The sequence below is a fragment of the Patagioenas fasciata genome, chromosome 1 (genome assembly GCF_037038585.1).
Source record: "Patagioenas fasciata isolate bPatFas1 chromosome 1, bPatFas1.hap1, whole genome shotgun sequence".
In the NCBI taxonomy this organism is placed as follows: domain Eukaryota; kingdom Metazoa; phylum Chordata; class Aves; order Columbiformes; family Columbidae; genus Patagioenas; species Patagioenas fasciata.
The window spans coordinates 106126687-106153072 of record NC_092520.1 but is presented as its reverse complement, the minus strand read 5'-3'; the positions used below and the strand labels follow the sequence as shown (position 1 = coordinate 106153072).

At 41.5% G+C, this 26386-nt stretch overlaps 1 protein-coding gene across 2 annotated transcripts; it reads left to right on the top strand.

Moving 5' to 3' along the window:
• ZFX (zinc finger protein X-linked) lies at positions 1-24245 on the top strand. Of its 2 annotated transcripts, XM_071812242.1 has the most exons (9): positions 890-971; positions 3274-3453; positions 7083-7171; positions 7611-8177; positions 15601-15750; positions 15949-16092; positions 16185-16319; positions 18864-19004; positions 20450-24245. In XM_071812242.1, exons 3-9 carry the CDS (start codon positions 7111-7113, stop codon positions 21634-21636), a joined length of 2385 nt encoding a protein of 794 aa, XP_071668343.1. In that variant the 5' UTR covers positions 890-971; positions 3274-3453; positions 7083-7110; the 3' UTR covers positions 21637-24245. The 2 variants fall into 2 exon arrangements, with proteins under 2 accessions (XP_065715383.1, XP_071668343.1); XM_065859311.2 differs by lacking the exon at positions 3274-3453 and having other exon boundaries at positions 1-971.
• Positions 24246-26386: the final 2141 nt, after the last annotated feature.

The following is a 26386-nucleotide window of genomic DNA, read 5'->3' as shown; positions in this document are numbered from 1 at the left end:
CGTAGTGCCGTTCCCGGGGGACGCAGCTCTGGTCAGTGCCCGCGGGGCGCGCCGTCCGTCACGCGTGGAAGGGCCGCCTTCCGCGTGGAGAGTCGGGGCTCCAGCAGCGCCTGCCGGCCCACCATCCTTGTGGTGGTGGTGGTGTTGTTGTTGTTATTCGCCATAACTCCCACTGGTAGCCGCTCCCCGCACCGGGATGACCGGAGGCCACGCAAGCCCCGGCCCAAGGCCCGTGTCCGCCCCAGCGCGGAGTTTCCGCAACCTAAAAAAATCCACCTCCCGGTCCCCCCGCCGCGCAGATGCAAGTTAAACATAGTGGCTGAAACGCAGAGCCCACCGGCCCTTACCCCCGGGCGGAGCAGGGCCAGGCTGGGCCGCAGGCCTGGTACCCGGCGCCGCGGGATGGCGGCCGCGGGAGGCGGAGGGCGGGGGAGGCTCGCCCGGGCGGCGCCAGCATGGAGGGGCCGGGAGGGGAGGGGGGGGTCCCCGGGGCAGCCGCTTCGCTTCGGGGGCGCACGCCGAGCCCCGAGCGGCGCTTTGCGGCCGAGCTGCGGCGGAGGCGGCTGCAGGAGGAGTCGCAGGGAGCCGAGCGCCGCCGCGCCTGCCTCTCTTCCCCCCCCCCTCCCCGCGCCACCACCACCCCTACCCGCGCCGGCTCGCCTGGCCCGGCAGCGGCCCCAGGCCCACCCGGCGGCCCCGGCCCCAGCGAACGGCTGGCCCGCGGTGGCGGGTAGCGGCGGCGGCGCGCTCCCTTCCGCCTTTTCCTGGGTCTCTCTCGGGCAGTGACGTGACGTGCTGACGGCGGGCCCGGCCCGGGGAGCTTGGCCGCTTCCACTCAGCTCCGAGCTCGGCCCCTCCCTCCCCTCCCGCCCGCCCGCCCCGCCGCAGCCGCCGCCGCCGCCGCCGCGCTCGGCCCAGTCGCGCTGAGAGAGGCCGCGCCAAGGCGAGCGCCGCCGCCCGCCACCCGCACGGTAAGCAGCCCCGGGGCTGGGCCCCGCCGCCCGGCCCGGCCCGGGCCTTCCCCTGCCCGCACCAGGCCGCAGCGCAGGCCCCGAGGAGGCCGCAGCTAGGCCGCGCCAGAGCTCCGGCAAAAGAGCGGGCCGCAGGGCCTGGGTCGGCGTGTTCTGCACACCCAGCGTGGCACTGGGCAGCGGGGGAGGCGGTATGAGGGGAGCGGAAACGGAGGGGGGTGGTTGCGGGCCCGAGGGGAGACAGACGAGGTCGGTGCCAGGCCCCAGGCCCGGCCGAGGGGGTTTGGAGACTGTCTGGAGGAGGAGACAAAATGGCGGCGCGCGGGGGGGGGGGGAGGTGGAGGGCGCCGGGCGCCATCTTGAATTAATCGCTCGCCATAGCCAGTGCCTCCGCGCAGGCCGGGCCGGGCCGGAGGGGGGAGCCCCTCGCCCCGTTCATCGCAGCGCCGGGCCGCAGGCTCCGGAGAGCGAGAGCCCGTAGCCTTCCCACCCCCGCTTCTCCCTCCTCTCCCCTGCCTCTCCCTCCTCCCCGTTTCGGCGCCTGCCAGCCAGCGAGTCACAGGGGAGCTCGGCGCTTTCCGGCCCGTGGCGGCTTCCTGCGCGGCCTCGCCGGGGCTGCCAGCGGTTTCTTGCCAGCCCCGACATCACCTTTCCTGCCGGCCGGCCGGGAATCCGGGCAGCGGTGCGAGGTTCGCACTCAGCCTCCTTGTCGCGGCCGCCTCACGGGGTGCGGAGGCGCGGGGCCCCCAATGCCTTGGGGGCTTCCCTGACCCCTTGGGGCTCCCACTTGGTGCAGGCTTCTGCTCCCCCTTGGCCGTCCCGTCTCTTGCACAGGCCCCCAGCTGAGTGGAAGGTAGTTTCAAAGGCTCGCCAGGGACTGGTTATTTTCCTTAATTGAGGTTTCCTTAAGAATTAGCTTAGGTGTTGTCTAATGCACAACATCCCTATGAAATATGGAGAAATCTCTTCCTCCCCCACCCCTTTTTGTTTTAACTGGTTTCTGGAAATGCCTGCACCACTGAACTACAACAAAGAGGAAACAACCTTTTTTTTGTTGTTTTTGTTTTTTTAGTTTTTTTTTAATGAAATCGTAATGAAAACGGCAGTACTGATTCTCCTGCCAAAACTGAAGGAGATGCATCAAGAAATAAACAGCTAAATGATTACACCGTCGCATTTGTAACATCGTTTATATTCTTCAATTTTTTGACCTAATAATCGTGGGATGTATTTCCAAGATAGGAATTAGATGCTATAGAAGTATATATTTTTTTTTACCCTTCACGTGTGTGTGATTGAGAGCGTGTGTGTCCATGATATTCTCCCTAAGTGGGTCATGTAGGGAGAGTTGTGACACTGCAGCAGGAGTTTAGATGGAACCCACAGCTGTCTCATAACCACAGCAAAGCTTCGGGCAGCTTGGGGCTCTCACTCAATTGGGACATGCAAGGCGTGCTGCAATTTTTAATGGGATGTGGCAAGGCATGATGGGAACTTTGTTATAGTTGTACACTAAAGTCATCTCAGCGTTGATCGTGGTCAGGGCTTGGACATGGGGAATTTTTGCTGTTTATAAGTTGATTTTTTGGGAAGGGTCAGAGTTTTGCTGCATCGGTATTGGGTTGATGCCCTTACTGCGAATAAACAGATGTACTCCTCTTTCATTAGGAGCAGGCAATGGACTATGTTATACATTTATTTTTCATAAGGATGGCTTTTCTGAAGTTTCCTTTTTCCTTTCTTCCCATTTTCATTTTTTCCTTTTTTTGGTGAGAGCAGAGAAACTGACAGTTTCTGTGGCGTATTAAAGCTCTTTCTTCTATGGAACTCTATTTTTAAAGTTGTTCTCTCTTTAAAAAGTGACAGCTTGTCTGTTTTTTTATTTCATCTTTATTACCTTGCTAGGCCTGTTGAGTCAAGGATTATAATGTAACAAGAGCTTTTCTTGACTGATTGTACCAGAGATCAGATTTTCAGAAAATATCCATTTTTATTTTTGAAGGTTACTTTATTGCTCATAGCTTAATACTTTCCATTAATATATAATTCTTTTCTGTCCTTGCATTTGAAAATACTGCCTTGACCTTCAGAAAAACCAAACCAGCTTCTCCGAATAAATAGGTAAAAATCAATATGTAAGAATTAACTTTACAAGTGGAAATAGGTGTATTTCAGAGTTGTACTAGTTCTCAATCCATGTGAAGCTGGCATAGACCCAAGCCAAGTAAAGATGATGTAGGTATTTAGTTAATTTCAGAGGTATAAAACCTGGTTTTATCTGCCTAGGCTTTTTCTGTTATAGGCACAGAAGAACAGTTCCCAAATTACTGAGATTTGAACAAAATGCCCTGTAGATTTGGGCGTTGAGAAGGACTAAATGTAGCGCCATGGCTGGGCAGCTTCTTCTCTTTGGGAGTTTAGGTTCCCAAACCAGAACTGAAAACTGATTCTGTCTGCTTTGGTGCCGAAACCTGCTCCTGAGGTGAGTGTCGACTGGAATATTTTGACAGAATTGAGAGGAGTTTCTGCCCTTCTGTAAATCTTGCAGGAAAATGCACTACTGGAATTGCTTCTTAGCCTTATGGTACCATGGAGCTTAGGGTGCTTGCCAGAGAATTTAGAGGTGTTCAGTGTGGTGCTCTCAAGAAGCAGCTCTGGCATTTCCTGTGTTGCAGACCAGCGTCTTCCTCATAGAGCTGCCGGTTGGTGCAGAACCACATGCTGTATCTTCCTTTGCCTGGCTGTGTCTTGGGCCCCTGTGCTGGCTCAGAAGAAGAGCAAGCAGCAAGAAACACAGTGTTTTCTCATCTATTGGTTAGAGTATCCAAACCTTGAAATTATTTCAGGAAATGTTTAGAGAATTTTTTTTCCCCCATCCATGAATGAATGTCTTGATGCCTTTTTGGACTGCAGATTTCATTTTAGGCACCTATGTAATTTTAGATAGTGTAGTCAAATCCTTTTTTTAAACACTTGCATCCTCTTTTGGTCCTCTTGCCGCAGCAAATTTCTGTGGAGGTAGATTCTGTGCCCTAGTGGAGCACTTTTAGAAGCCTGGATCGTCCTGCACGGGAGTAAGGATTTGTGCATATGAATTCATTGGCTGGGTCTGGATGCAAAAGAGCATTATGGGAAACCTTATTTAGGAAGAAACTCATTCACTGAAAGGGTTGGGTTTTTTTCCTTCTCCTTTGGAACAAGTACCAAAGTATACATCTGTGACCTTTTAAAGACTCAGTCTTGAAAAGTCATGTTCCTGGGAAACTTCTTCAGTTTGTACAGAAACTGAGCCTTCGTTTTGCAGCATATTATGCCCCTGTAGGTGACAAGGCCTTGCCAGTAGAGAAGAGGCCACGCTTGTGCAGAATGTGTGGTTGCAGGTCTGGTGGCCTGTCACTGCTGGTGGCACACGGAACTGTGCTATTGTGAACACCTCAAACTTGTTGGTTTTAGTGTTTGTTGACTGGAATCTGGGCAGCAGTGAAGAGATGACACATTCTGGGCGCTGGGAAGTAGTGGTGGCAACCTCTGGGCCTCATGGGTGAGGAGGGTGGATGGACAATGAAGGAGGGCGTCACTCAGACCTAAGTGGGGAGAGGGTGCGATACAGAAAGTGCAAGCAAGTGAATCATGGGAAGCAGGAATTTGTGGTGGAGTGGTGGTCAGGTGGGTGATGAAAGCAGGAAGTGGAGAAAACGAATGCCAGTTCTTCCAGTAGCTAGTGGTGAACTGGTGCTTCAAGCTGGTTGGGTCCCAGCCAAACAGAGACTAATGTCCTCAAAAGCACAGGCAGAAACAGCATCTTGACTTTTCCCAGAGAGCTGGACAGCGAGTGCTGGCTTCTTACGTGTGTATCACCTAAGGAGAGAGGCGGTTTATTTCTTCCAACCCTTAATCCCCCCCCTTGCCTCCTCCAGAAAAAAAACTCACTGAATTGTTGGTACAATCTTTGCTACAAATTGATCAGTAGCACGGCTTTGAGGAAAGGTTGGGAGTGTGCTGTAGTTACAAGCTGGAGAAATTAAATAAGCATGTGAGGAGGTAAGGAACATAATACACCCTGTTTTCCTGAAAATAAGACAGGGTCTTGTATTAATTTTTGTTCCCAAAGATTCCCTTTTTGACAAGTATAGCTGCCTGGACATAATTAAATTGACTTTTTATGAACTGTAACTAGGGCTTATTTTTGGAGTAAGGCTTGTGTTTCGAACATCTTCAAAAATCCTGAAGAATCATGCTAGGGCTTATTTTTGGGGAAACAGGGTAGGTACCAGGACACAAGAAGTTGGAGGAGAAGCAACAGAAAAGATGAAACTAAACACTGAAGACAACACAGAAAAAATGGCAACATGAACAGGGAAGACATTTGTGATAGATTGGCTAGGTGTATACTGAATAAATAGAAGTAAACCTAGTTGGGTATGAATAATTATTGCTTAAATGACGGTGTGAAACCTTGTTATTCCGTTCTTGTTTCTGTGGCATGGCAGAAGTTGGTTGCCATCAGTCAAGCTGTGTCTTGTATCAGAGGCTGAGAAACACTTTTCTTCTGCTCTTAGTTCTGAAAAAAAGCATCTTTGTGAAGAGCTGTTCCTGTTAATAGTGGGTGCTTCTGACAGAAATGCTTGACAGAACAATTGTGAGGCAATTTATGTCCAGATGGACACCACAATGATTTGTTAGCGCAGCAGTCTTTAAAATATAGGGGCCTTCCAACCGAACATCACACAAATATGGGACCCCTTGGAAAATTATTGGACTGCTGTTGCATTTCCTCCAGGTCAATTTCTGGCTATATTTCTCCTTCAACTTGTAAATTTTTTTTTTTCTTATATATGAATTAGGTCTTTAGCTGCAAAGAGCTGAGAGAAGTTGAGCTAGAAAAAATAGTGAAGTCTAGAAAATGCTTGCTGCAGATTATGGTTGTAGACTTGTGGTTTGGCATAGTTGTTAATTTTTTGTATAGAACTTTTCCCCTTGAAGACTTAATTAATATAAATGTTAGTTGATGTAATTTGGAAAGCTTATGGTTCTTATGGAAATCTTGGGCAGAATCTTAATGTTTTTTCTAGGTCTTTCGTGAAAGTATCACAGGAATGGGGAGATTTCTGCCTGTCTCTGTGAAAAAAGTTTGAAGGAAGGAGAATTGCATCTTGATCTATACAGAAACATGAGCAGAAATGTGTAGCAACATTCTCTTGCCTCTCACTGGTTCTGCACTTAGGAAACTAGTTGGACTAAGTGCAAGGAAGTAGTACAAGTTTATGTTAGATCACATTTTACCCAACTAAGTTTGCCTGATCCTAGTTATAACGCACATATGTAAGCAGCAAAATTTAGACTGCAGTTTCAGATTTTAGTTGGTATTTTAACTTTGTGGTCTTGTTTTGTAGTTTTGTTAAAAAAAAATGGAAATCTTATTATACGTTGAAGATACGTTAACATTCTGTTCAAAGAAATCTGGTAGCATATGGCATTGGTAATTTTTGAGAACTGGTAATATTTTTTAGTACAAAACCAAACAGGTACTTTGTCTTGGGGCAGAAGTTTTTAAAATATTCAAGCATCTGGGTGTTGAAAACATATGGTGTTATGTTCTGGAAGCAGTTTACATTGATAGTGCCGGAGTGTGGACAGAGGGGAATCAAAAGCTGTGTGCATTTCAGATTATTGGCTGTCTGCCTTTAACTTACCTTATCAAACTTTGATTTGACAACGCTGTATTCCTCATAATGCAAAAAAGACTTGAGTGTGAACTTGTCTTGGCGTTGTCTTTTTTTTTTTTCTTTGTAAGATTATAAGGACATAATATTTTCTTATCCCTTTATCAGCTGCTTCTGTGTTTGTGGAGCTCTGGGGTTTTGATAAATGGACCTGGAGTGCTGGAGCTCATCCTTCTCTTACTCAGACCCTGGGTGTTTGGTATTCTAGAATAGTATTTCTGGGATCCCAAACAGAGGTGCTCTGAGTGAAATCTGGTCCATCTTAAAGTCAAGAGGTGTCACCTGTTAACTGCCAGGCACCGAAAATTTCTGCTTTTCGCTGCACAGGAAGAGGCAATATTCATAGCATAATATGAGTTAAATAACCTGTCTTCTTTACCTCTTACAGACACTGTGACTGATGAGAATTAAAGGCCATGGATGAAGATGGTCTTGAATTGCAGCCACATGAGCCAAATGCCTTTTTTGATCCAACAGGTCGGTCATGAGATAACATGTAGATAAGTGTTCACATTAGATACTATTGGCTGTTTGTTTGTCTTTGCTTAGAAGTCCTGTACTGCATCAATGCTTTTGTATAGAGTAGTTGCTTTCCATTTTTCGTTGTTTTTGTTACTCAGAGCAATATGAATGAGCTGCTGTTTTGTCAAGTAATAGTTGTTTGGGTATTGGGGGGGGGTCTGAAAAGTTGTAACCTTTTCCAGAAGAGAAAATGTTCTGTTAGCACCTGCTTAGGACTTGCTTTATCAGCTCCCCATATATCTGCTTATCTTAAATGCTTATAGGGTATTATGCCTGTTTTACTAAATTGCAGCATAGTGTACAACTTGAAGTAAAATAGAAGTAATTTCAATTATTAACCACTTAATCTGAGTTAGTTTTGCAATTTAATTGGTATTTTAATCATGTTTTTCAGGAGCTGATGCAGGACATATGGATGGAGATCAGATTGTTGTGGAAGTACAGGAAACAGTATTTGTTTCAGATGTAGTCGACTCAGATATAACTGTGCATAATTTTGTTCCTGATGATCCAGATTCGGTAGTAATCCAAGATGTCATTGAGGATGTTGTTATTGAGGATGTTCAGTGCCCAGACATCATGGAGGAGCCAGACGTATCTGAAACTGTCATTATTCCTGAGCAAGTGCTGGACACAGATGTAGCCGAAGAGGTTTCTCTGGCTCATTGCACTGTCCCAGATGATGTTTTAGCTTCTGACATAACAGCAGAAGCAATGTCTATACCAGAACATGTACTGACAAGTGAGTCAATGCATGTACCTGAAGTTGGACATGTAGAACATGTAGTTCATGATAATGTTGAAGAGGCAGATATTGTCACTGATACTCTGGGAACAGATGTTGTTTCTGAAGAAGTCTTGGTGGCAGACTGTGCATCAGAGGCAGTGATCGATGCCAATGGAATTCCTGTGGAACATCAAGATGAAAAGGGCAATTGTGAAGATTACCTTATGATTTCCTGTAAGTGTCTGGGTAAAGCCATTGAAATTCTTAATATATGGGCCTAGGTGGTGCTTTAAATATCTGAGGGAGATTTACTGTTTTAGTTAATGAAATGCACATCTCACAAATGCACTCAAATGGGGGTATTTTTAAGAACATATACCAGCTAAAAATGCTGGTGAAGTTAAGGGAGAGAAATACTGGCAAATGCATGTCTGATTATAAATTATTTCTGTAGCATTTTATAGTGTATGAACAAAAGAGTAAGAATTCTGGTAAACTAAATGCCATGTATTAGTAAGAACTGAACAAAAATGAAAGTGACGTTGTTTGAAAATGAATGTATATGCAAGTTACCAAGACTACTGCCAAGACATTAAGGAAACAAACAAACAAAAATTCATGGAAAAGGGAAAGTAAAAAATCCTCTTTTTTAGCACTCCACGTGACGATTTGTTATCTTTGTCCTGTTTTTTGCTAGGCTCCCTCCACTTCATTTATGGTTAGGTACAGGCAACAATATGGTTTTCTTTGCTGTTAGAATGTGCTTTCTTCTTTTGATTAAGCAAAGGATGGAGGTATGCTGCTAACAAAAAGAGTAGCTATTGCTGCTCACAGCTGCAGAGCAACCATGAATATCTTCGTCTCCTTTAGGGACACTGGTGCAATCATGTTCAATCATATTTCAAAAGACTTAAAAGTAGAGGGTGGAGAAAAACAGAGCATATCATCAGTCCTTTTTCTACTGAGGATATCCATTTGTGCAAACTAGAGCTTACTCTTAAGAATGTAACTTATAATGCTTATTCAATGCATAACCTGGGAACATCATATCAGTGTCACTGCTGAACATTTGTTTGTCGTAGAAATCAAAAAGCTTTGTTAGGCTGATTTGGTTAATTGCCATTTTAGGCACTTCACTTTTGTCTGTCATTAAGTGACTTTATTGATGAGGCATACTTCATGCTCTGCTTCAGTTACCCTTTTCTATTTTATTTTTTCCCCCTTTGGACACTTTTATGAAATGTATAATAACTTGTTTTAATTTTATATTCTGTACTTATGGATTTTAATGTTGCTTCTCCTTGCCTAGGATCACTGTATTTCTTAATTTATCATCTCTTGTGTTGCGTGAGTAACCTTGTGCAGCCATGTTTTGAGTTTATATGAGGTACAGTTAATTCTCTATTATCTGGGAAAACAATGAAATGGGGTAGTGTAAAATATGGATAACACACAATATTGTAAAATTAAGCTGCAAGATCGTACTGAGGTGAAATAGATCAGGGATGCTCCTCTCTGAAATAGCATTAATCCAAACTCATAAATAAATGCACTCTGTACCTTATGGTACAGATACAACTTTCTGGGTCTAGACCTGAGTTAGGTCAGCTGAAAGCAGCCCAAATGCCACCACACCTGTGACATAGTTAGGCAACAAAGTGAATAATCCACCTATGGATGATTGAGGCCTGACTGTCAAGACTCTTGTGGTGATCCTTACCTGGTTCTTATCCCTGACTTCGCTCTTGAAGATGCTGTTGCACCTGTCTCTCTGCTCGCCCCTCCCCTTCAGGTTGTCATCCCACAGCACGGGCAGCAGAGTGAGACCTGCAGAGCTGCAGTCATGGGAACACTTTGCAGACTGTGTATGTGTAAATTCAAGTCAGAGGGGTGGGTAGGTGCGTGTCCCATTCAACCATTGCCAGTGGCTGAATGAGGACAGAATGTCTTGGCGGGTGCTGTATTGCATGATCCCTAACATACTCACTCAGCTAGGAAGTTGTCCTAAATATACCAGTCGTCAACAGGTGGCAACTGTCAGAAAACACAGGAATTTCATTGTTCTGTTGTGCTGGGATATTCTGTTCTCAGTCATGTATTTCTGCAGTTTCATACTCTATTTAATACTGCTTCTTGATGGTCTTGCAATGTGCTTTGTTTAGATTCAGAACCTTAAATAAGCAAGCATTTAAAATAATGGTTATGCTGCAAAACATGCATCCTTTCTATCTGTGTTTAAAATGTTGAGAATGTTCTACAGTTCATTTTAAAGGGAAGTTCCCTATTACCACCTACTGTGTTTAAAGCCTGCATAACAAGTTCTTCTGGTTGTGAAGTCAGTCTGGTGCTTTTCTGTGAAGTAAAGACTATCTTGCCAAATAGTCTCTTTATTGTATGGAAAACATTATTTGAATTTATCTCTCCTTTTTTTTTTTTTTCTTTTTTATTTTGTTGTGTTGGTAGTGTATGTGTTTATTGGTCTGTTGACTGTCTCAGTTCTTCAGTTAAACTTAGATGGATTTTAAAAAGTAGTAACATCAGCCTAGTTTTTGATTTTTTCATCCTGACCTGTAAATTCATGCTTGATTTTGGCAAACCTCCCTGGACTGCTGGGGCAGATGTTGGAATGTAATTTTGTCTGCCATTGAAGTAGCCAAATGAAGCTGATTCTCAAATCTGGGAGCTAGACTGTGTTCTTCAGTATGCTTTTGCCCATCCTCTTTTATCGAGACACTTAAGAAACAAAGTATGACAGTTCGTGTTCTTTCTGTTGAAGGTCTCTCAGTCTGTATTCTTCAGTGGAAGTTATTGGCAAAATCTTTTTGCTGTCTTCTTCTTGTGTCTCTTTCTTCAAGCATTTACATTTTTGTCCCTAATGAACTGAATCTACATAGATTTTATTAAAATAAGATGATTTTCTTAGCTTTATCCTGAATATATCTGTTTTGAAATGACTAACCCAGGTGTACTTTTTTAATGTTGTGTTTTTACCTTGATTTCAGGCTGGTTTGTCTTTTCAAAAAGTATAGTCCCAGTAGGTTTCATTCTGTGGCTTTGCTTCAATAAATTCAGTATTTTAACATTTCTTTTCCCATTTAGATTTAATTTAGTTTCTGCATTGATAGGTCTTTGTTTTTTTAATTTCCAACATAATGTTTCTTGGCACAGCTCATATTATCACTTACCTTTTGATGTACTCACCTTTTTTTCTTGGATACTTTGCCCTCAAGCTTCATTTTGGATTGATGGTATATTTGGGGCACTTAAAGCAGAGCAGAATCAGATACTTACTCAACAAAGCAAGCAAACTGCTGCTAGTTAGTAGCTTGAAAAGGGCCTAGGGAGTTTGCTAAATCATTTTTCCTTTCACATATACCATAACAAGCCAGCTCATGAGTTTGGTCAGGGAAGGATAAATTGTGTACTGACTCACACTGGCACTAATTATTTGGTAGCAAATTTTGAGACTTGGAAAATAGTTTCTCCATAAATGAAGCAGTAATGGTGAGATTAGCTAGTGTTTGTCAAAACAATCCCCCACCCCCAGCATTTACTAACCAAGGAAAGTATTGCTTTACACCTGGCCATAAGATGGAAATTAAGATTTTTGCTTGTCTGATTTTATTCTGTTTGGCAAATAAAGACATGCTCTGGCATGAACTCATTCCATAAGACAGAAAGTTGTATTCTGATAATACTCATACTTAGCTGCAGTAAAAATGGTGAGACGCAAAGTAAGTTTGACAAAGGGGATCTGGAGAAAGGGACAGGTGGCCTCACAAAGTTTTAGCTGCAGTTTTAGGAAGTTCTAGGATGTTTGCTAATACAGGGGCTGTGTTATGTCCATTCATATCCTTACTTTGCTCTGAGTCAGGCATGTCTTGTATTTGTTGTCTTTGGATTAGCACTTTTCATTACAGAATCAGAACCCAGGGTACTCAAAGAGAATAATGATTGCATCTTTTCATTGGTATAGGTGAAACCTATATTTTCTCATCCTCGTTGGATGCTTAAATTGAAAGCAGTGGATCTGATCAAAAAAGCCATAAAGTTCATGCCTTCCTTAGAGCCATCCAGTAGATTTCAGTCAGGAACACAAAATGATTTTATTTGCCTTTTTAGCATGAAGAAGTACCCTCGTCTTTTTCCCTGGAGGTTCTTAAAGATGCAGGAAATGACTTTTTTCTTTCTGTGAAGTGGAACTTGCTGCCGAGCTTCTGCCTGACCGCTGGAACAGCAGCAGCTGCTGTTGCAAAGGAAGCTGCTCAGGAGGTTACCATGAGGGGTGGGGTAGATTAGAGTTCCCTGAGTGATACCTTGGAGCTTTGTCTGATTTGTGTGCTGGGGACAGCAGTGAGAGAAGGACAAGTGTTAGATACCAGTGTGGTGCTCAGGAAGATCTCTGCTAGATTGCTGCCCTGAGGGGAGCTTCAGATGTGCAGGCTGTACTGTTGATCATGTGGCAATGGCATTTACATTAAAATAAAAATAGAACAGATTTCTGTTTTCCAACAGCTTAGGATACCTGCTTTGCCATTTAAGAAATAACTGGACAGTAGAAGTAACTTTCAGTGGATGAGGAATTCTCTGCTATCAAGTGAAGTGCAAGTAAAATGTTTCTATCACAGATAACTGAAGAAAGTCTGTCTGGGGAATACAGCATGCTCTTTGTCTATTTTAGAGAAAACAGAAAAGTTAGCAGTGGCCTTTTTCATTAAGAATGGTTAAATAGGGTTGTTTATTTTGTAAGCAGGCAAGTATCCTATTGTATGTATTTTTTTTAGCAGCAGAGAGAATCACTTGGGAACTTCCTCATTAACCCCATCTAGAGGAGAAATAGTAGGAAAGAATAAATGTAAAAGCTTATGGAAGCCATTAAAAAATAGAGACAGTTACAGATATTTGCATTTTTCTAGTTAGGAATAAAAGACTGCAAGAAAATGCTGCTTGGTGTGATAGTTACCCGTTCTGTTTGCCTTCTTTGTCTCAGGGAAAGTGGCTGAGTCACCATCCCTGGAGGTGTTTAAAAGATGCATAGAAGAGGTTCTTAGGGTCATGGTTTAGTGACAGTGTTGAGTTAACGGTTGGGCTGGATGATCCTGAGGGATCATTTTCCAACCAAAAAGATATTATTATTCTTCTGATTTTTATCTTTTTTCTAACTTTTTCTTTCCACCCTACTTTTCTTCCTGCTACCTGTTTGCTACTATTCTGCGAATACTATAACTTTTTAAGCCCTTCAGGTACTTCAGTTTTTCAAGTTTTACTACCTGCTGAGAGTGAAATATTTTCCTTTCAGATGAGAAAAGTTTGCCTAATATTCTTACACATTTTAATGGTGCTGTTAAAAAATATTTAAGCCAGTTGTTACATTTTGAAAACGCTGTTGAATATAGAGGGAAATCAGGGATAAACAAACTCCAAATCATATAATGACTTTTTTTTTTTTTTCCCCTTTTTAAAATCGTGTTGTCTAAAAGATTACTTTGAAGCTTGGAGAACTTACTTCCAAGAGTAAAAGTGGCATATTTTTAAGATCTAGAATTCTTCCATTGTGTGAATATTAGCAGTGGATACTTCCATTAATGTATGGAGGTAAAAAACTCTATTGTAGTTAAAAGAAACCAGCCTATTTCACATGGCACATGTAGGTTTGTTTCCTCTTTGATTGGTTCCAGCGTGAGTTGAACTGGGTGGCAGACGTCCACTTGGGCTTCAGCATTGTAAAATCAGTCTACGCTGATTTGAAAGCCTTCCAAGTACACGTGCGTGACACTGGGAACAGCCAAGTTATGGGAGAGCAACTACATAAATCTAGCGTAGGAATGAAAGGAAGTTTTCTTTTTGTCAAAAGTTCCAGTGACGTTTGGTATTTCATGCATATGCCAAAGAATTTATGAAATTCTGCTCAATAACTGAATATGCGTACTGTGTAGCTATGTTGTTAACACGAATCAAAAAAACATCTTAAGGTTTTTACTTTTGAAATGCTTTGTGGTTTCAGCTGCAAGATGTTACGTTGCCATTTGTGGCACGAAATAATTTTTTAAACATTGTACTGCTTGAAACATTCTGTATGGTGGTCATTGATCATGAACTTGCCATAAGAGTATGTAATGTTTTTTCTGTTGCTCTTTTAGTGAGGAAGGTGATAAATTCATTTTAGTGCTTCATAATTTAATGTTATTCGTATTTCTTTGTGAATAATGATGCCTGATTGAGAGACTGCACTTAAATAGAGTTGTGTTTGATACCTGAGACAGAACATGTGCTGCTTTATCTAATTCAAAGGCTAATTTATTGACTTAATGACAGGAAAATAATAGTAATAATGTTTTGAAATTTTTTTGGTAGTAGTAGATCTTAAAGTAAATGGATGACTTGCAGTTACTGAGTAGTAAAACTGTGACTTAGGAGGATAGTTAAATGAGTGCCAGTAAAGTGAGCATACTTTGTTAAGTATTTTGTATGTGCTAGGCACAGTAGTTAAAAATTCTACAGCATTTACAGGGCTGTTCTTATACTTGCATTAGTATAAAGTTCATGTCTTGTAATGAATTGAAGTCATGCATGGTTCTGAGGGGAACCATGTCAGCCTCCAAAAGTGACTTTTATCAACAGTGAAGTCACAAATGACAAAAGTATGACATGATGTTAAGAATTCTTGAATAATCTCAACACTCAAGAAACTTCTGAAGCTTCTGAAGTCGAGAGGTTCTCTGAAGGCCTTGAGATACTGGATTTTATTTTTGTGAATGTGTATTTAGTATTTATTTCGTGAAAACCCACTTTTGGTAAACCAAGATGGTGCATTTGTGCATGTGCCTCTGTGGAGTACATCTTAAAAATCAGAAATGTGTTTCTTACAAAGCTGGCTGTTGGCCACGTTTGTGTGGGAGTCCGAAGCAAGTCATGGCAAGTCAAACTGAAGCGTGGTGTCGGTGCGCTTCTGGAAGGAAGAGAGCAAAATTTGAGACGATCGTAAGGAGAGTATACAGGGCTACAGCATAAAATGAAGTACAATTCCCTTTCAGTAAGGGCACTGTGAACAATTAGTGAAATAGGTTCAGCAGCGCCGTAGCGTCAGGCTGCGTTTTGACACTGCACTCGATCCCTCAGTTGTTGGGCGGGTGAGAGAAAAGTGGAGAGATTTCTTCCTGGAGTTTTCACTGATTTCCTCTCCAGTCAGCTGAAGAAGCACCAGTAACACCACTTTGCAAGGAACCAGGCCTGACTGGCTTGTGTTAGAGACGGGGTTGAGCAACAGATAATGCTTTTGAAAAAAACAGTTAATAGCATGTTAGTTGTGAAGGAGAATGCAATTACAACTGAGAATAAGTGAAATATGCCACAGAGTAAGTACTAATGTGCAGTTTCTTCCTGCAGTGATCTTGACGCAAGCCATTATTTCCCTATTAGCATTGCCTGGTGTGGTCCTTCATGCAGCACTCTTGCACTTCCACCTTAACTAGGAGATATGGCTTGAACTTATTTCGGTGGTTGTTGTTGTTTTTGAGGATATGAAAAAAATAAAGTATTTATGGGTAGGTTCTTTATCACAATGTAATTTTAAACTGTTTCCAAATTTGAGTAATAACATCTTTCATATATGTCTGTCTGTAGATGACTGGATAATTGTAATAACTTGTTTTTGTAGTGGATGATGCTGGTAAGATAGAACAAGAAGGTTCTGCTGAAATTACCATGGAAGCAGAGCCAGAAAGTGGCTCTTGTAAAGTGGATGGCATTTGTCCAGAAGTCATCAAGGTCTATATATTCAAAGCAGATCCTGGAGAAGATGATTTAGGTAAAATATGCTCATTTTGGAATACTCCACCCTGACATTTGAAATTTTGCATAAGTAGAGACTGTGGTTTCTCTCAAGTCATCTGTAAAGAGCTGTGGGTCTGATGTTAAAGAGTGAGAAACTTCCAGTTTTCTGTGGTTTAGCACAGAACTTGAACCAAGTGTATTTAAAATATTTTCCTCTGGTCTTCCTAACTAGGGGGCACAGTAGACATTGTGGAGAGCGAGCCAGAGAATGACCACACAGTCGGATTACTCGATCAAAATAGCAGTATTCGTATTCCAAGGGAGAAAATGGTTTACATGACTGTAAATGATTCTCAGCATGAAGATGAAGACTTAAGTAAGTAGGTGGCTTTCATTTGGGAACAAGGATTTTCACTTTCAACAGTTCAGTGTTCCTATTAACTTTTTCTTGACTTCTTTTTCTCTTAGATGTTGCAGAAATAGCTGATGAGGTTTATATGGAAGTGATTGTAGGAGAGGAGGATGCAGCAGTGGCCCATGAACAGCAAATTGATGACACTGAAATTAAAACTTTCATGCCAATAGCTTGGGCAGCAGCTTATGGTAGGTAATGCTTAAAGAGTTTTTCCTGGTGATACTGTCTGTAGCAAAATGTTGGGGATTGTTTTTTGGAGGGTAGTATGTTTATTTTCAAAATTTTAGTTTAAGAATGGTTTCTTTGCATTATGAGCCTTAAGCAGAGAGAATCTGTAAGGCAGGTGGGTTCTTATTCCTATTTTAACAGGCATTTTCCTTCATATTTTCATGATATAGAAGGGGAAGTACAAGAGCTTTCAGCTGAAAAATTACACCTCAGGTATATCTGTCTTTCACAGTTTTAGGACACAGTAAGATCTGGCTTGGGAATAGAACTGAATATTTTTATTTTTTGGGGAAAAAGAAAAGGCACATGGGAATATGTGAGATACAGTTCAACAGTGGAAAGCAACACTGACTTCTTGTTTGATTTAAATAATAATAAAATAATATAAAAATGATAAATGCTTTCTTGAAGGAACATATAAATATGTGATTTAACCAATGGAAATAATTAATTGATTCACAAAAAAGAAGCTGGAAGGAGACATTTTCAAGTTATAGCAGAACCTCTCCAGCATGCAGAGCCATGTTTCTTGAACGTTACTATCTGAACACCAACTCATGCAAACTGATCTCCAAAACTTATATAAGCTGGTAGAGCAAAATCTCAGAAATGTTTCTGTGTTGTCCCGTTCTCCTTCTAAACGTACTTTGAATAAATGAAGCAGAAGAAATAGTGGAGTAGAGGACAGAACTTAGGTTATATGTCTGCAAGATGAGGGTTGTGGTGATGATGCCAGCAAACAAACGGCAGAGAAGTGCTGAGAATGCAGTGGGGGCTGGAATCACGGACGTAAGTCAAGGGAGGGCAAGATCTTGGGGAGCAGCGTGTGTTGGAAGTTGCTTAGGAGGTGGATGGTAGCGCACCCACAGCCTTGTCTTTGGTCATATGCTGGTGAGCACAGTTTGGGTGAAGAGGAAAGGAGAGAAGCTACATTGAATTTGAATTAAAAATGGAATTAAGTGAACTCAAACCAAAGTTGTAGACTGAAAGTTCAGTGATTTTGGAGGAGAAGAAAACGGAGCAGAGTGTACTGAGAACAGAGAGATGGAATTGAAAGGAGAATTTTAAAATTTGGGAAACAATAGTCATTGCACTGTCAGCAGTAAGCAACCTAACATGCAAGGTGAGCGGTGGCGGGCAAGGGAAGGAATAGTGAAGCATGAAGGCATGAAAATGGTGGAGATTTGTCGTCTCCACTTCTCAGAACTCTGATAACAGAGCTGATAGCCGTGGCATATTGAAATGTTAGATTTATTTTGTTGCTGTATTGTAGCAAAGCCCAGTCCCACTGTGCTTTACATTGCAGAAAGTTTTTGTGATTTTATTCTAGCATTAGAAAATGTTTGGGGCCTTTTTTGTGTTACACTCTAGAAGGACTCCACACACCTGTCACAAACTTCCTGCACGTGAGATGTGAAATGGGTTTTCATTTTCAGTGTTTATCACTTGCCACATTTGCTGTTCAACACTTGAGCCAGCATATAGACCTGAATCTTCAGGCTCTGCACGTGCCTGTTTCTGGCTTGAAATCATACATTTGTTCTTAACGTTAACCGTGACTATTCATTCTTGGCACGCTACAAAGGAAACAGCTATTGACCATCTTGCACTTTTGTCCATTTCAGTCTTCCTTTCTCATTTGTGTGCTTTGCTTTCCCTTGGAACTGTTGCCTTCTATTGATTCAAGTAAATATTTAACTGTGAAATTTATTATTAAAATTTATTATTAAAATTTATTTATACCCTTAAATGATGAATGCTAAACTGATTGCCAGTAAATACCTTCCTGAATTTATAGATACGTTTATCTGTGATTTTCTTATTTGTTTTGCATCCAGTGATACCATTTGTGTAGCAAACACGAAGCTCTGTGAGGCAAAGATTGTTTCCTTCTTTTTCTATTATACAATACAGAGCATGCTCTTTGTTCCCAGTAGAAAGAATTTGTAAGTGTTAAAGCATCAGGTGTGCAAAGAGTAAGTAGTGTACTTTGTGTGCAAGTTATGGGCTGTTCAGAACAATTATTTGATCACAGTTCCAGTTCTGAAAATTGGTGTGTGAGAAACTTCAGTCAGGTGAATTCAGATGTCCAGAAGTGAATGGGAGCTCACACATGAATGTATTTCAGGACTTGGAAGAAAATGGGGCACAGTAAATATTGTGACATGCTACCGTTTACTGATGTTAAACATTTTGGACATAATTAGCAACCAAAGAAATGCAAAAGTCCTGCATTTAAAGGAGTACTCTTTGTAAAATGGAAAACCATTAGTGTACTCCTGTAAAATTAGCTTAACAAAGCCAGTGCTTCCAGGGTCATAATACCACACATAATTCCTAAGTTTACATACAGAGAAGTTTTGCAGCCCATCCTGTGCATCATTATGGTTTGATCAGATGTCCAGATAATAGTTTATCTTTTCTTCCCTTATCATCGTAGAACCTGTTGTTTGAATAAACTGTAGAGTGATGATAGTAGATAACTGTTTAACTTATCTTGTTAGGTAATAATAATGATGGCATTGAAAGTCGGAATGGCACTGCAAGTGCTCTTTTGCACATAGATGAGTCAGCTGGACTTGGAAGACTGGCTAAGCAAAAACCAAAGAAAAAAAGAAGACCTGAGTCCAGGCAGTATCAAACAGGTGAGTGGCTGGTGATAATCTGGTTCCTCTAGATGCTTATCCAAAACCAGATCTACTTTGCTGGTGACATGTGCAGCATCTTCTAAAAAGCAGTGATTATTTGGGGGATTACTTTGTTGACAACACTTCTATATCATAAGGGAATGCATATCTTATTTTCAAGTGTTTAAATAGACAGCTCATTTGGATTGGGGGGTGATTTACAGGAAACAGTCCCTGACATAGAAAAAAAATCAGTATCATAGCAAAAGGTTAAAAATCGATATACTTAACTTGCCACACCAATTTTAATATTAAATGTTACTTTTTTAAAGGTGATGTTAGATCAAGTGTTCCATACCGGTACTTTTTAAAAACGCTTTTTGTCTTTATTGAAAATATATAGAACAACACATTTCGTTATATCAGCTCAATAAGTAACTGGAAGATCTGAACATTATATGTTGTAGTAGGTAGTATAACTTCTATACCCTTTTCTGTTTTAATTGTGAAATTAATTGCCTCGATGTTCATGGCAGTGTTCTTAACTGCATCTGTAAGAACAGATGTGCTGTTTTGGCATGATTTCATTTCTGCTCTTACTATGTTATGGTCTGATAAAGTTAAAAAAACACTTGACTGTTTTCTTTAGTAGCCTTGCCTTAAATGATACTAAGAGTTCCTTTCCAAATTGTGACTTAACTGTAGGAGTTCTGTTTTGTCTAGCACTGAATTAGTAAACCAGGCAAATTTTAATCTTAAAGTTTGCGTTTTCTATTTCCAGATACCTAGTCAGTTCTCCTTCTAAAACGTTTTTGGAAAAGAGAGCTTTTTAGCATGCCTAGACAAATTCAGGGTAAACAAATCAGGCTGATGGATGAGTCCAAATAAGTTCCGAAGCTTTGAGGTGTCTATAAGTAAATGTGTTCTCATTGATTCATGCTTGACACCTCTTCAGATTGTAACTGTGACAGATGGCACAAGAAGGAGGTGTTAGTTTGGGGACGTGTGAACTGTAGTCAGCAGTAGGTGATTCAGCTACCAGATTAAATTTTACAGATCGTGGAAAGTCAAAGAAGGTCATGTGTTATGCTTACTATGTAATACTCAGTCTAACAAGTTGGCTGCTGTTCTTTGCACCAGCAACCATTTCTGCATGTGTTTAATGCATGAGCTCAGTCAGAATTCTTCAAAGTAGAATTATTTAAGGTGAAGAACAGCTGGGTGATGCTTTGGTTGTCTCCATAAAAAAACAGTATTTCCTTTCTCCTGATAAGAATAATGAAGGAAAGCAGTAATTCCCTCAGTTTCTCCTACCTGAGTCTATTCTATTATATAGTGTAGTGTATGTGTCTGACTGTGATGTTATTTAACAATTCAACTTATTGTGAAGGTTGAAATATTACATTTATTGAAGCGTAATATTATTGTGTAATATTGAGGAAGGGTTTCTTGTTGTTTTTCAGCAATAATCATTGGCCCTGATGGTCACCCATTGACAGTCTACCCCTGCATGATTTGTGGAAAGAAATTTAAATCTAGAGGTTTCTTGAAAAGGCACATGAAAAACCACCCAGAGCACCTTCTTACTAAGAAGAAATACAGATGTACAGACTGTGATTACACTACAAATAAAAAAATAAGTTTACATAACCACTTAGAGAGTCATAAGCTGACCAACAAAACAGAAAAGCTTATTGAGTGCGATGAGTGTGGGAAGAGCTTCTCTCATGCGGGAACTTTATTTACTCACAAGCTGGTGCACAGGGACAAAGGAGTTAATAAGACGCACAAGTGCAAATTCTGCGATTATGAGACAGCAGAACAAGGGTTGCTGAGTCATCACCTTTTAGCTGTCCACAGCAAGAACTTTCCTCACATTTGCGTGGAGTGTGGCAAAGGATTTCGCCATCCGTCAGAGCTCAAGAAGCACATGCGAATCCACACTGGTGAGAAACCCTACCAGTGCCAATATTGTGAATACCGCTCCGCTGACTCTTCTAACTTGAAAACACACGTAAAGACTAAACACAGTAAGGAAACGCCACTCAAGTGCGATATTTGTTTCCAGACTTTTTCAGATACCAAAGAGTTACAGCAGCATACGCTTATGCATCAAGAAAGTAAAACACATCAGTGTTTGCATTGTGACCATAAGAGCTCAAACTCGAGTGATCTGAAACGACACATAATTTCAGTCCACACGAAAGACTATCCTCATAAGTGTGATATGTGCGACAAAGGCTTTCACAGGCCTTCGGAACTGAAAAAACACGTGGCAGCTCACAAGGGTAAAAAGTTGCACCAATGCAGACATTGTGACTTTAAGATTGCAGATCCCTTCATTCTGAGCCGTCACATACTCTCAGTTCACACAAAGGATCTTCCGTTCAGGTGCAAGAGATGTCGGAAGGGCTTTAGGCAACAAAGCGAGCTGAAAAAACACATGAAAACACACAGTGGCAGGAAGGTTTATCAGTGTGAATACTGTGAGTATAGCACTACAGACGCCTCAGGCTTCAAACGGCATGTTATTTCCATTCATACAAAAGACTACCCTCACCGGTGTGAGTATTGCAAGAAAGGTTTCCGAAGGCCTTCAGAGAAGAACCAGCACATTATGAGGCATCATAAAGATGTTGGGCTGCCTTAAAGTCTCTTTCACAGACTTACAGCTGGAATTATAAAGGAATTTTGCCTTTCGGGCAGTTAGCTTATTTTAAAGCAAATCACCTGCGATCACACACACATACACAAAAAAAAAAGAAAGACAAAAAAAACATACTGTGCATTTGATTTGTTGCTGTATAAAAATAGGATTATCGCTTCTAGTTGACTTTTATACTTTTTGTTCAATAGCGTGTTCTGAATTCTATTCAGTTTGTTTAATAAATGAAGAAAAGATGGCAACAATAAAGTTGCATTTAATAAAGTAAACCCTGTCTCTTACTGAATTTTTCAACCGTAATAGTTTATTTAAGTATATTTATCTTACTGACCTTGTTGATACTCACAGTGTCCATGTTAATGCAGTTTTGTGAATTTTAAAAATACGAAATTTCTCCTGATGAAATTGTCAGAGGTGTGTATAAAATGGGGAATTGTGATGCTGAAGATCAAGTCAGTAGGGCCCACCTCATTGTCTTGTTTTGACTATACAGACTTTGTGGCAGGTAAACTATTGTCCATTTGAGGAGTTACACATCTGACTTTATTGCAGAAAACCATTCTGCGTTTTAATTCAGGTTTCAGCTAAAAAAAATTTTAAGTGGTTTGGGGCATTTGTTATCTTTCTTTGTCGAATTTGAAAGTATGCTCATGTACGCATGTGTTTATTGTTCTGTGCTTCTTTGTCTTTGAAAGGTTTTGCCTGTCAAAAAATGAGTTGGGTTTTTTTCAGTTTACTGCTGTCTTAATGTTGGAAACATAAAATACTGTTGTTCCATCCACAGAGTTAATAGATTGCAACCGTCTGTACGTGCCAGTAAACGTACCTCAAACTTAATGCTTTTATGTATATCAGTATTTCTTTGAAAGAACAGTTTGTGGTTCAAGTCACGCTTTTATTGTGAATCGGTTGAGAACAAAATTTAAGGCTGAGAGGTGTCTCTATTTTGGAAATGAGATACTTACAGTGAGGGCTTCAGAGGGGGATGGAGTGGAGCAGATGTGTTCAGGAGGAGTAGAGGTGTTTTAACGTAGATATCCTTAATAAGAAAAGTAACTTATGATAGAACTGTTTCTAAATTGAATGTTTTTCCTGAGCCATTAGCAGCCGTGTTAAGCCGCCGTTTATTAATTAGTACACTATCCAGAATTAACCCAGTTCTTTTAATCTGTTTATAGACAGCTGGGAGAACATTACAATTATATGCAATTTTGCCACCTGAAGACTATTATAAAATAGCGCCATATCGTTTGCTAATTGCAGCATAAACCTACAGAGCACGAAGTCATGTGCGGAGCAAAAAACCCAAGCCACTTAAGTACATGCCAGATTTTAGGCCCCGGTCGTGCTCCCCTTGCTCAGATTCCCTCCGAAGCCACTGGCTGACGATGGATTGCAGAACTGGGAGGCAGCTGCCTGCCAGCTTAGGGTAGATTTGTGACCAACAATTCGCTAATGGGAAGAGTTTGGAGCCTGGCCTGCTGTTGACTCTTGTTTCTAGGCAGGCAAACCTCGTGTTGAAATGGGACAGGAATTTTAGTGATGGTGTCAGGTTTGGGGTGACAGAGGGACAAAGGTTTCCTTTCAGATGTGCATCTTCTAAGCCTTTTGTATTTAGTTTTCTTACCAAGCCCTGTTCCTGCTCAGCCCTCCTGTTTCACTCTAAGCTGCAATACTTGTGTTTAATTTGCAGTTCAGAAGAGTCGAATGCCATGTCACTACCTTTATTGTGTAATTTCTTTTTCTTTTGATGCTTGCTTGGCAGTGCCCCCGGACTTGTTCAATGCGCTCTTGTATAATATTGCTACTAACGGGCTGTGAGCCTTTAGTGTGTAATCCCCAGGTGTGCTGCACTGTGCCTTCCTTGAAATCCCACGTGAAGTCGAGCAGATATTCTACATGGCCGTAGCTGTCTGGCTGTTGTCCACTGGTTGCCAAATCAGATGCAGTAAAACCCAGTACGCATATTCCCTTTGTGTCTCCCCTCCCTCCCCTTATGTTCAAGCGTTTTCTAACTGGAAACCTGAAAAGTGTACAAAATCTGCATAAACTCCCATAGCATTGCCGAGGATTTTAGCCATTTCGAACTTTATTTTTTTAAATAAGCTGAAAGACAAAGAACACAATTTTACACATTTTCTTTCTCTTATGTAGCCTGGAATCATACACATTTTTTTTTTAAAGCACAATGTTGAAACTTCTTTTTAAATAATTAAAGGTTTGGTCAAGTGGATTTTGTAAAATGTATTTGTCTGTATAAAGAGAAAATGAAATTATAGTTATTGTTAATGTACTGACATTAGTTACAGGTTAGTTTTAATTCTTAAATAATTTGCTTAGCAAATGCTATAAAATGGATGTTTCAGTTTAATGTTTAAAAAAGGTACAGATTTTTACAAGGACATAATATAAATTATTGTTCTGTAGAAAATACCCTGTTAAATATTGTATACGTCCTTCCCTCTGTACACTTTGTAAAAAAGACAAAGGAAAAAAACAAAATACATAGAATCATATAGGGATGTGTGACATTATTGTAATTGTGTACTTGATAATAACGTGAAAAAATAAAATTCAAAATATTTTCCTGTTAACGAACGTTCAGTCTATTTGATGCCAGTACTGAGACCAAGCATTGTTCTGAGGGACATGACCATCTGCAGCTCTCTCGAGCTTCAGTTTATATTTCTGCTCCCCCTTTTTCAGCTCATTCTGTATAGTCCTAAGGTGTGGGTGATTCAGTCTCTCATTCAGTTGAATTGTGTCTGTGCGTGGAGACGTAGGGGCTTTATGGTTGTTTTTCTGCACATGGGAACTGTTTTGGTAATAGTTCATCGGGCACAGGTTGTCCTGCTTCAGCGGTGTGTGTGACCTCATGTCAACCCCTTGCCCCCACTAACCTAAGGACAGAGGTGCTGTTTGGTGTCCCTGCCCTCCCTACCTGCCTGAGAAGGGAGGAGGCGAAACATGGAGGTGGCGCATCTGCTGGCCCACACACCACCAGGGTATTCAGTCTAACTAGTTTGCTCTCACTGGATACCTTTAGGAAATGATGGCTCCTTGGTTCATTGTGCAGCCAGATGAGCACTGGGCAACTCTTGCCAGTAAGAAGCTGTTATCTGCTTTGCTTTAATTTGTTTTCTTGTGGGTTTTTTTCCATCTACCTGGTGTTCCTCAGCTGCTCATCGTGAAACTGCATGTTGAGTAACAGTGACGTTCAGGGCACTGAAGGACAATTATCCCCATTCCTGGCTGCTGTGAGGAAGAGCCAGGAGGAATTAGTTCTTCCAGCTCGTGCAGACTAACAAATCTCTCCCTCCCCTTGGATCTACCCCCTTCCTCTGGGATTCCCTTAGCTGTGAAAGCCTCGCTGCTTGGCTGCCAGGCTCTGCTGAAAGCTCCTCAGCTTGCCCAGGTGCCCGCAGCCCATGCAGGTGACATCCCCCTTGCTGGGACGCAGGAGCAAAGGCACCCGGAGCAATGAGGCAGGAGAGCCCGGATGCCATCCTAGAAGTTCTTCAACAGCCTTATTTGTGAGCCAAAAGGCTGCATCACTAATTAGCGAAAAGAAACATCTGGCTAACAGCTCACTGCAGTTCCCTGGCTTATTTAAGGCAGTAATTAAAATTAAATAATATATCATTAATAGGAAACACAGTACCTCAACAATTTTGACAGGTAGAAAACAGACCAAGGAGTGGCTGACTAGAATTAATAAGCAGGTCAGCAGAGGGGTCAGGAGCAAAGAAGTAGTTGTCAATATACATAAAAAGCAAGCACGCCAGAAAGCGTTTACTAGGTGGAGAAGATTAAAGGGAGGGTGGTTGTGATTTCCTTGAAATGACGATGCAGAAAAGGCAAGTGTTTCGATGGGGTTTTTTATTTTCTAAAAGTAGCAGAAGCATTAAATGAGGCTGGGGTTTTTTATTTGTTTGTTTTTTTCTGGACCTGTGGCAATCAAAAGTGCTATTAATTTCTGTAATGCAATAAGCACTTTAAAAACTGCATGCACAGGTGGTTCGGAGGCCATGTAGCACACAGGCTTAGTAGTAGTTACCAGAATCCCACAGAAACTCCACAGATCTAGAAAAAATGTTACTATTGTATTGAAGACAAAACTTAACAGGTCATCTCAGCACGATCCTGGCAAAAACATCAGGATAAAGAATTGCTGCCATTAGGACCAAGTAAAGAACCTGAAGGAAACAGAAAAAGAGGCAAACGCAATGAACGCATCCTATGTTATAGATATAAGGCATATATATATATATATATATATCTGTGCCTTTTGAACAAGCTCATTCAACACCTTGGTAGCACAAGTACCACCACACCTGCTCACTCCTGCTCTGTTTCTCACCTTATTTTCTGCTGCGGTTTAACCATTGATGGAAGCTGACTTCAACCAGTTCCACCATGGAGCCCAGGGGTATCATGAGCTTCAGGACAGGTGACTGCCATTGTGGTGCCAGGCTCTGCTTGTCCCCTGGCTGGGGATGTCTGTCCATCCCACCACCCAGAGATGCCAATGCTGCTGGCCAGGGGCTGAGATGCCTGACTGAGCATCCTGGAGTCTCTTTTGAGGAGCCAAGTGCTTGAAATCAGGGTTTTGATAGAAAAATTTAACATTCCATAATCAAAGTCCAAAATGGGTCACCAGAGATCACTGACACTGATGAGGACATTTCCAACAGGGACCACAGAGATGTTCATGCCTTAGGAAAGAGAAAGCCAC

Coding starts and splice junctions, on each gene's coding strand:
- ZFX (XM_065859311.2), top strand. CDS start 7,111: ATGGATGAAGATGGTCTTGAATTGCAGCCACATGAGCCAAATGCCTTT. Junction 8,178..15,600: donor AGATTACCTTATGATTTCCT/GTAAGTGTCTGG, acceptor TTGTTTTTGTAG/TGGATGATGCTGGTAAGATA. Junction 15,751..15,948: donor TCCTGGAGAAGATGATTTAG/GTAAAATATGCT, acceptor CTTCCTAACTAG/GGGGCACAGTAGACATTGTG.